Genomic DNA, 11,608 nt, shown 5'->3' on the forward strand with positions numbered 1-11,608 from the left:
AAATATAACATTATTTAACTGTTAAATATAACATTATTTAACTGTTAAATATAGACTATATTAACAGTTCAGTAAAAGTTTCAGATTAAAAAAAAAAAAACTTAACAAGCGAAATTAATAAACGGTAATAATTTGTATAAAAAAATTATAAGTAAATATTTAAACTGTTAGATGTTATTCACAGCAGAAGTTAATAAAAAATTATATAGACTAAGTAATTATTATTTAGATTATATCTAACTGAAATATTCACTTCTAAAGTCGTCTGTCAGTGTTTAAAAAAATTATAATTTGGTTTTGTTAATGTATAATGTTTTTGTTATTAGTGTCGTTTTAGTTCATTTCAAAGTGATAATATTTTTTTGGAATTAAATGAGAAAAATGACACAACCAATATTTTTATGGTCTGTCTTTCCCGGTTTTTAAATGCTATGTATACTTAATGATGAGCTAAAAGAGGTCCATATATATATATATATATATATATATATATATATAATATATATATATATATATATATATATATATATATATATATATATATATATATATATATATAAAACAACCATGGAGTGAGTTGAATAAAATAGCTCTAGGCCTTTCGTGTTGCAATCAACACATCATCAGGAGCTTGCAGCGTTGCAGCAATGAGTAGGAAATCTCAGCAAATTCTTTCCGATGGACGCCTTAGCAAGGCGTCTTCCTGTGTGTATACGTCTTCACAATACATCTTCCTGTGTATATACTTCTTTACAACACCTTTCTAATTCATCTTTTAATCAGTCACAAACTTTTCAATATTTACATTCAGTAATAATTATTCTTCAGACGCCTTTTTCTCATTCTTAAAAATTTATCCCCTCAGCTTCACTCATCTCATCTTGCAACAGGTTCCAGTTTACCTGGAGTCACTTCCGGAGGTCACTGCCCCCGCGGTCCGGTCCCAGACCAGGCCTCCGGGTTGCTGGCTTGATCGATCAAGCTGTTAGTGCCCGCTGCCGCCACACCCTAACTGATCAGGAACTGTTTTGAGGAATCAGTAGAGTTCCTCCCTGTTTTTTTTTTTTTTTTAAATACTATTGTATTAACGAGTCAGGCCACAGTTTTAACATTGAATATATACAAGTCAAGTCACAGTTTTATCGTTACATCTACCAGTCAAGTCACAGTCTTAATTCCACATCTACCAGTTAAAGCACAGTCTTAATTCCACATCTACCAGTCAAGCCACAGTCTTAATTCCACATCTACCAGTCAAGCCACAGTCTTAATTCCACATCTACCAGTCAAGCCACAGTCTTAATTCCACATCTACCAGTCAAGCCACAGTCTTTATTCCACATCTACCAGTCAAGACAGTCTTATCACATCTACTAGTCAAGCCATAGTCTTAATTCCACATCTACCAGTCAAGCCACAGTCTTAATTCCACATCTACCAGTCAAGGCACAGTCTTATCACATCCACCAGTCAAGGCACAGTCTTATCACATCCACCAGTCATTCTTCACATTGGGTCTTTAAGGTAGATGAGGTTACCCATCACTCATTTCCAGACATCCTTAGTCTTGACGCCTTCCAGACGAAGCATATTTTCCAGCTCTCGAGTTGCATCGCCATTATCACCACCACGGCTGCAACACCACCTACGAATCACCACTGCTGCACCCCCACTATCACTGCACCACCAACACCACCACCACCACAACAACACCGTTGCACCACAACCATCACCCTGTATGATCAGGACCATCATCACTGCACTACCGCTAACACCATCGCTGCACCACCTCCACAACCATCAACGTTGCACCACCACGACACCGTTGCACCACAACTATACTACAAACACCATCGTTGTACCACCACATTGCACCACCACTACGGTTATACAACAACTACACCACCATCGTTGCACCACCAAATTTACGGTAGCTGCATCATCACCGTTGTTTCATCGCATCAGCTAAAGTTATAATATCACTGTTTTATCATCACTACCACCATTGCACCAATACCCTTGAAACACCATCACCGCTGAATCAGCACCACCGCTACATCACAATGTGCATCTGCACCACAATCTCTACCACTGCGTAACTATCACTACAACACCACCATCACCACCACCACCACCACTACTAACACCCCCAACACTCTGTGCTTGTCACTGTCTAGCGTTATCTAATTACAGCTGTAATTGTCCAGTAATTACTCTCTATTAATTTATTTTTCTCCTCAATGAAAATATATTTTAATATCGAACATACAACTGGCGTCAGGGATACACAGCTTATTTAAAAAGAGTAGTGACTACCAGTGCGCCGAAGCCCTTAATAAAACTACATGCAAGGACATTTACCCTAGCCAATTCTCATGTAAACTAACGCAGTTTAATCATTACCCTCCATGCCAAGTTGTTCTCTGAAGCCACACAGTCGAGAGACGAGCGAAAAGCTGTGAAAAATTGATAGAGGGAGAGAGAATTGTGTGGAGACGTAGGGTTGGTTCAGGTACTGGGCAGGAGATGGCGCGCGGCGCTGGTGGGCTGGAACTCTTCCTCACACACAATGCCATTCACTTGTGACTCATAATTCTCAAGCCACGCAAGAATTATTGTTACTGTCTTAAACTCTTTCGCGTCTTTTAATGTTTTTTTGGCTAATAATTGACTTTGTAAATGGTATTAGTTGAATATGAGTAAAAACTATAAATGGAGTTAAGAGAGGTGCACGAATTAAATGTTAAAGGTGTTTGGAGACGCTGGCACCATGGTGAGGGAGGCGGGGCGAGGCTCCACAATAGACCAATCGGCTCTCGCCATTAAAAGCAATAACAGAGAATCGGGTGCTAATTGACCAATCATTGACCACGCTGGCTCATAATGGCGATAAGAACAGACAGAACAACGTAAAAGCAGTAGAACAGTTCCAGTTTGCCGTATAAGTCCGCATGAACTCCTAGCGCGGTGAGCTCGCGAGACGACGATACTCTGCGAGTTCTCATAACCCACGACATTTCCGTGTGGAGGACCAGGCGTTAGTTTGTTGTGGTGCGTGCTAGTGGGAAGTGTGTTTGTGATATTTAAGACATTTTTTGAGCAGAGTGTGAGTGGACTTGATGATGCCACAAGCGCCCACGCCCGTGGTGCCAACACGCCCACGTCTCGGTTTCTCCATAGAATCTCTGGTGGGTTGCGGAGATGAGAAGAGATCAGCTGCCTCGCCGCCTGCGCTGGCTTACACCAAGCTGCCGGAGTCGCCGCCGCATTCTTCGCCGCGCGACTTGGGGAGTCTGGGCCTGCCGCGCGAGTTCTTCCTTGCGCGGGAGCAACAGATCCGCGACCAAATACGGGACCAGCTTCTGAAGGAGCAGCTGTTCCGAGTGCACCAGGCGAGGCAGGAGTCTACCCATCAGCCACTGTCTCCGCTCACCTCTCCAGTAAGAACCCACTCTCCCAATACTCACCACCACCACGACGATGACAAGAAACCCTCATCTCCTCTCACCAGTCCAGTGGCCTCACTACCTCCTCCGAACTTCCTCTCAGGGGCTGGAGTGCCTCTGCCCCCTCAGTTGCTGCCTCTCAGTGGCCACACCATGCACCCACACCTGCCCACGCCCCTCATGCCGCACCCGTTACTGACTCAGGGGCAGGTGCCACAGCTAGGAACGCCCTTGCCGCCCTGCCCACGGGACTATCCACTTTACCCCTGGTTGCTATCCCGCCACGGCAGGATCTTCCCACCTGGATTCCCTGGCGGTAAGTGTCTCCCATTCACTAATAGTGTCAGGGGAACCATTGTGTCAGGAACTATATTGACAGGAACTATAATGTGTCGGGAACTTTTTTCATGGAAACATAGTGTCAATGAATTATTTCATATGGGAGCTTTATTGTCAAGAGTTACATACGTGCATATATTGCATCAAGGGAAATCTTTATAGATTACTTATTACAGTTTGTACATATATATATATATATATATATATATATATATATATATATATATATATATATATATATATATATATATATATATATATATATATATAATTTTATCAGTAAATATAAATACAACTTGCAAAAACAATTGCTATTGCTCAGCTTTTCATATAAAATTTCTGTGGTTAACTTAAATGAGTTACTTTTAGCTAAACAAAGTGTTAAATATTATATGTTTGGCAATAACTAATAGTAGAAAGGTCATAAAATTATCCGCTTATTAGGGAAAGTGTATGTATTAAATTCTTCAAGGTTGCCTTGATTCTGGTGAAGGACTCTTGATCCAAGGAATAAAATCAGTGAATCACTGCCTTGCGGCAAACCTGATTACTTTACATTACCTTCCTCTAACTAGGTATTGTGTGACTTAAGGGTTTCAGCTTCTCCGTAAATTTAGTAGTCAGAGAGAATTATATATTTTTATAAGTTTACGTATACAAATTCTCATAGATTACTGAGTAACGAAACAGCCAGACGCTCAGCTTTTCATTCGTTGGTTGTTGACGAGTGTGCGTGTTCCACAGGACACGATTTCCCCACGTTCCTGTTGCCGTTCCGCAAGCCTAAGAGGATCAGGACGGCGTTCAGCCCGAGTCAACTGCTGAAGTTGGAGCAAGCTTTTGAGAAGAACCAGTACGTTGTGGGCGCTGAGAGGAAGCAACTAGCGCAGTCTCTCAACCTCTCAGAAACACAGGTAAATGTTCCCTAAGAGGCATTACAGTCCCTCAACCTCTCAGAAACACAGGTAAGTGTTCCCTAAGAGGCAGTACAGTCCTTCAACCTTTTAGAAACACAGGTAAGTGTTCCCTAAGAGGCAGTACATTCCCTCAACCTCTCAGAAACTTAAACGTCTTCTAAACATTACGTTACGGGCGCTGAAAGAAAGTAGTCAGCGCAGCCTCTGAACCTCTCAGAAACACAGGTAAAAGTTCCCTGATGTAGTTTATGATTCCGATATACTGTATCTTCAAAAATTTTTGAGGGGCAGTGTACACGTGTTGCTGTTTTGTAACCAATACATTTCGGCTAAAATAATTGACTCCAGGTCGATTTGTATTTCTCTGCAGCGGTGTTCTGACGCATGGAAGTGACGCTGCCCAATAAACTGGGACCTCTGATTAAAATCTTATATTCATAGATTTATGTGTTCATATTCGCGATCATTGCCCCAGACACTCGCAGTCACTCGTGGCAGACATCACTCTGGACAATGGCGGTAACTGGTGTAGCGCGACGGACGTCACTTGGGAGATTGACAGTAACTGGTGTAGAGTGGCAGACGTCACCATAGACACTGGCAGTAACTTGCAGTGTAAATGACATCGTTACACAGATAACTCGCGCACAGGGGAATGAAACTCACGACAACGTTTCGGTCCGACTTGGACCATTAGCTAACCACACAGACATCGCCCTGGATGGACCATAGGCTCTCACACCTCTCACTAGTTTCTACTAACCACGTATCTTCATCATCCCCTCCATCCCGCTTAATTTCACCCATGACCGCTCCTATCAGACCACGCCCACGCCCACACTTGGCCCCAGCAGCTCATACCCCGCCCAACTCTTCACTGGATCCTCTCCTTAGCTCTCCAGTGTTCCATCAGACTGACTCTTACTTAATGTTATGAGTGAAGCAGCTAATCCATTAGCTCTTGCTCTTGATGACTGCTGAAGAGATCTTGATGCAAGGAACTAGAGCTATCTTCCTTTTCCTTGGATCAAGCCCCAAGCGCTTGTTTTTACCTCTTCCCCATACCTGAAGGATGCTTGCGAGTCAGATCACAGACATAATAATAATAATAATAATAATAATAATAATAATAATAATAATAATAATAATAATAATGATAATAAATTAAAAGCTCATCACTTGTCATTTTTAATGATAATTTAGAAGATCGCAACAATGCAGATCTATCTCCATAAAAATCCTCTCGTTCCAAGCTGTTCAAAGCTCATCCTCACTACTACATGAACGGCAGCACAGCTGAGGCTGTCACCAAAGGGATCCACACCACATTTCCCGGCCTTACTATTTCGGTAATAAAATAATAAAATTTGGTAGTGGTTAGCGAGACACGACTCCAGCCGTCAGCCTAGCCATGGGACGCCAGCCTGCCCATGGGACGCACTGCCTGCCATCCCAGACGCCAGTCTGGTCATGGGACGCACTGCCTGCCATCCCAGACTCCAGTCTGGTCATGGGACGCACTGCCTGCCATCCCAGACGCCAGCCTGGTCATGGGACGCACTGCCTGCCATCCCAGACGCCAGCCTGCCCATGGGACGCACTGCCTGCCATCCCAGACGCCAGACTGACCATGGGACGCACTGCCTGCCATCCCAGACGCCAGTCTGGCCATGGGACGCCCTGCCTGCCATTCCAGACGCCAGTCTGGCCATGGGACGCACTGCCTGCCATCCCAGACGCCAACCTGGTCATGGGACGCACTTCCTGCCATCCCAGACGCCAGCCTGGTCCTGGGACGCACTGCCTGCCATCCCAGACGCCAGCCTGGTCATGGGACGCACTGCCTGCCATCCCAGACGCCAGCCTGGTCATGGGACGCACTGCCTGCCATCCCAGACGCCAGTGGTCATGGGACGCACTGCCTGCCATCCCAGACGCCAGCCTGGTCATGGGACGCACTGCCTGCCATCCCAGACGCCAGTCTGGCCATGGGACGCACTGCCTGCCATCCCAGACGCCAGTCTGGCCATGGGACGCACTGCCTGCCATCCCAGACGCCAGCCTGGTCATGGGACGCACTGCCTGCCATCCCAGACGCCAGCCTAGTCATGGGACGCACTGCCTGCCATCCCAGACGCCAGTCTGGCCATGGGACGCACTGCCTGCCATCCCAGACGCCAGTCTGGCCATGGGACGCACTGCCTGCCATCCCAGACGCCAGCCTGGTCATGGGACGCACTGCCTGCCATCCCAGACGCCAGCCTGGTCATGGGACGCACTGCCTGCCATCCCAGACGCCAGCCTGGCCATGGGACGCACTGCCTGCCATCCCAGACGCCAGTCTGGCCATGGGACGCACTGCCTGCCATCCCAGACGCCAGCCTGGCCATGGGACGCACTGCCTGCCATCCCAGACGCCAGCCTAGTCATGGGACGCACTGCCTGCCATCCCAGACGCCAGCCTGGCCATGGGACGCACTGCCTGCCATCCCAGACGCCAGCCTGGCCATGGTACGCACTGCCTGCCATCCCAGACGCCAGCCTGGCCATGGGACGCATTGCCTGCCATCCCAGACGCCAGCCTGGCCATGGGACGCACTGCCTGCCATCCCAAACGCCAGCCTGGCCATGGGACGCCCTGCCTGCCGTCAACTTCGTTTATTTTTATTTTACGTCTGGTATTCGCCGTCTTCCTTGACGTACACACGCATGTAGTGTGTTATTCAGAGTGTGATCACTCCTGCTGTTGCTGCTACCAGATTGTTTCTTGAAATTTTTATTATTATTATTATTATTATTATTATTTTTTTTTTATTATTCATTATTATTTTATATTTTATTATTTTATAATGATGATGATGATAATAATAATAATAATAATAATAATAATAATAATAATAATAGTAAAGCAGTAAAGCAGTAAATATTTATAGTAATTATTTATAATAATTTTTTATTATTATATTGGTATTATCTCGGTCATTATTTTATACATCTTCTACTGTTAATAATAATTTTAATAAAATTATTGTAATAATAAAATTTATTATTGTTATTAATTTCATTTATATTATTTCTGCTGTGTTGACTACGATTGTTACTATTGCTACTACCTATGTAATTTTTACCTATCCTAGTATTTTTATACTATTATGACCTACTACTACTGCTGCTATGACTACTACTACTTCTATTATAACTACTACTACTACTACTACTATGACTATTACTGCTACTACTACTACTATGACTGCTGTTACTACTACTATTCTACTGCTACTACTACTAGCAATACTATTATGACTACTACTATACTACTATTATGGCTACTACTACTACTACTACTAGTACTACTACTACTACTACTACTACTACTACTACTACTACTACTACTACTACTACTACTATGACTACTACAACTAGTACTACTACTACTGCTGCTACTGTAACTACTACTACCACCACTACTACTACTACAACTAGTACTACTACTACTACTGCTTCTGTGACTACTTCAACTAGTACTACTACTACTACTGTGACTACTACTACTACAACTAGTACTACTACTACTGTCATATTCTTGTATTACTTGATAAAGCTACTATTGCGACACTGTCACGTCTTCAGTATTACACTGTTATTACGACTACTAATATTTCCTGCCTTTACTGTTTACTATTATCATCTACGTTTATTGCTTTCTGCTAATACTATCACTAGTACTACTACTCACTAATACTACTGTTATACTATTATTACTATTAATCTTACCAGATTGCCACTTTCTACTATTATTCCTGGTATTATTTTTATAACTCCTACAGTTGCTACTAGTATTACTGCTACTCTTATTACTAGTATTACTAACGCTATTACCACTCGTATTACTACTGGTATTGTTATTACTACTAACCAGTGAGAATTAATACTCCACTACTAATTCTCATTGAGAAGTTATCAGTGATGTACTTTCGTCTCATTGTCAAGATATATATTATATATATATATATATATATATATATATATATATATATATATATATATATATATATATATATATTCTGTTAATTAAATTATATTTTAAATATTCAGAGAATTTGGACAAGTGTCAGTGTGAATAATTTAACAATTAATCAGTAATGTGTCTCATTAACTTGTTAAAAAGCTACTCTGGCGGTCACTGAGTTAAATTAGTCTCCCACAACATACTAACGTGAGTTTCCGGCACCAGAGATGATACTGTCTTGGCAAGCTTATATGAGTTGTGTTAGGATGACAAGTTATATTTAGATTTGGTCACAGACCGGGCCGCGGGGGCGTTTGCCCCCGGAACTCTCGCCAGGTAACTCCAGGTAAACTGGCCCCATGCTAGGAGCGCTGGGATAGTACTACTGGCACCATGCTAGGAGTGCTGAGATAGTACTACTGGCACCATGCTAGGAGCACTGGGATAGTACTACTGGTCCCATGCTTGGAGCGCTGGGATAGTACTACTGGCCCCATGCTAGGAGTGCTGGGATAGTACTACTGGCACCATGCTTGGAGCGCTGGGATAGTACTACTGGCACCATGCTTGGAGCGCTGGGATAGTACTACTGGCACCATGCTAGGAGTGCTGGGATAGTACTACTGGCACCATGCTAGGAGTGCTGGGATAGTACTACTGGTCCCATGCTTGGAGCGCTGGGATAGTACTACTGGCACCATGCTAGGAGCGCTGGGATAGTACTACTGGCACCATGCTAGGAGCGCTGGGATAGTACTACTGGCACCATGCTAGGAGCGCTGGGATAGTACTACTGGCACCATGCTAGGAGCGCTGGGATAGTACTACTGGCCCCATGCTAGGAGCGCTGGGATAGTACTACTGGCACCATGCTAGGAGCGCTGGGATAGTACTACTGGCACCATGCTAGGAGCGCTGGGATAGTACTATTGGCACCATGCTAGGAGCGCTGGGATAGTACTACTGGCCCAATGCTAGGAGCGCTGGGATAGTACTACTGGCCCCATGCTAGGAGCGCTGGGATAGTACTACTGGCCCCATGCTAGGAGCGCTGGGATAGTACTACTGGCACACTAAGGGAAAACACCATAAGTGTCCGGGGCCCAAAACTGTTCAACAGCCTCCCATCAAGCATTAGGGGAATTGCCAATAAACCCCTGGCTGCCTTCAAGAGAGAGCTGGACAGATACCTAGAGTCAGTGCCGGATCAGCCGGGCTGTGGCTCGTACGTTGGACTGCGTGCGGCCAGCAGTAACAGCCTAGTTGATCAGGCCCTGATCCATCGGGAGGCCTGGTCATGGACCGGGCCGCGGGGGCGTTGATCCCCGGAATAACCTCCAGGTAACCTCCGGGTAACCATGCTAGGAGCGCTGGGATAGTACTACTGGCCCCATGCTAGGAGCGCTGGGATAGTACTACTGGCCCCATGCTAGGAGCGCTGGGATAGTACTACTGGTCCCATGCTTGGAGCGCTGGGATAGTACTACTGGCCCCATGCTAGGAGCGCTGGGATAGTACTACTGGTCCCATGCTAGGAGTGCTGGGATAGTACTACTGGCCCCATGCTAGGAGCGCTGGGATAGTACTACTGGCCCCATGCTAGGAGCGCTGGGATAGTACTACTGGCCCCATGCTAGGAGCGCTGGGATAGTACTACTGGCCCCATGCTAGGAGCGCTGGGATAGTACTACTGGCCCCATGCTAGGAGCGCTGGGATAGTACTACTGGTCCCATGCTTGGAGCGCTGGGATAGTACTACTGGCCCCATGCTAGGAACGCTGGGATAGTACTACTGGCCCCATGCTAGGAGCGCTGGGATAGTACTACTGGCCCCATGCTAGGAGCGCTGGGATAGTACTACTGGTCCCATGCTAGGAGCGCTGGGATAGTACTACTGGCCCCATGCTAGGAGCGCTGGGATAGTACTACTGGCACCATGCTAGGAGTGCTGGGATAGTACTACTGGCACCATGCTAGGAGTGCTGGGATAGTACTACTGGCACCATGCTAGGAGCGCTGGAATAGTACTACTGGCCCCATGCTAGGAGCGCTGGGATAGTACTACTGGCCCCATGCTAGGAGTACTGGGATAGTACTGGCACCATGCTAGGAGTGCTGGGATAGTACTACTGGCACCATGCTAGGAGCGCTGGGATAGTACTACTGGCCCCATGCTAGGAGCGCTGGGATAGTACTACTGGCCCCATGCTAGGAGCGCTGGGATAGTACTACTGGCCCCATGCTAGGAGCGCTAGGATAGTGCTACTGGCACCATGCTAGGAGCGCTGGGATAGTACTACTGGCCCCATGCTAGGAGCGCTGGGATAGTACTACTGGCCCCATGCTAGGAGTGCTGGGATAGTACTACTGGCACCATGCTAGGAGCGCTGGGATAGTACTACTGGTCCCATGCTTGGAGCGCTGGGATAGTACTACTGGCCCCATGCTAGGAGCGCTGGGATAGTACTACTGGCCCCATGCTAGGAGCGCTGGGATAGTACTACTGGCACCATGCTAGGAGCGCTGGGATAGTACTACTGGCCCCATGCTAGGAGCGCTGGGATAGTACTACTGGCACCATGCTAGGAGCGCTGGGATAGTACTACTGGCCCCATGCTTGTAGCGCTGGGATAGTACTACTGGCCCCATGCTAGGAGCGCTGGGATAGTACCACTGGCCCCATGCTAGGAGCGCTGGGATAGTGCTACTGGCACCATGCTAGGAGCGCTGGGATAGTACTACTGGCCCCATGCTAGGAGCGCTGGGATAGTACTACTGGCACCATGCTAGGAGCGCTGGGATAGTACTACTGGCCCCATTCTAGGAGTGCTGGGATAGTACTACTGGGCACCATGCTAGGAGTGCTGGGATAGTACTACTGGGCACCATGCTAGGAG

General features: G+C 46.1%; 1 protein-coding gene across 1 annotated transcript in view; it reads left to right on the forward strand.

Annotated features, from left to right (window-relative positions):
- The first annotated feature begins 2,974 nt into the window (after positions 1 to 2,974).
- Positions 2,975 to 11,608, forward strand: part of LOC128692156 (homeobox protein EMX1) — a 14,948-nt gene continuing 6,314 nt past the window's right edge. The window contains exons 1-2 of the mRNA XM_053781228.2: positions 2,975 to 3,762; positions 4,530 to 4,699. Of these exons, the coding sequence (XP_053637203.1) occupies positions 3,120 to 3,762; positions 4,530 to 4,699 (813 nt within the window). The 5' untranslated portion in view covers positions 2,975 to 3,119. The remainder of the gene's footprint in view (positions 3,763 to 4,529; positions 4,700 to 11,608) is intronic.

Source organism: Cherax quadricarinatus, chromosome 15, assembly GCF_038502225.1.
Source record: "Cherax quadricarinatus isolate ZL_2023a chromosome 15, ASM3850222v1, whole genome shotgun sequence".
Lineage (NCBI taxonomy): Eukaryota > Metazoa > Arthropoda > Malacostraca > Decapoda > Parastacidae > Cherax > Cherax quadricarinatus.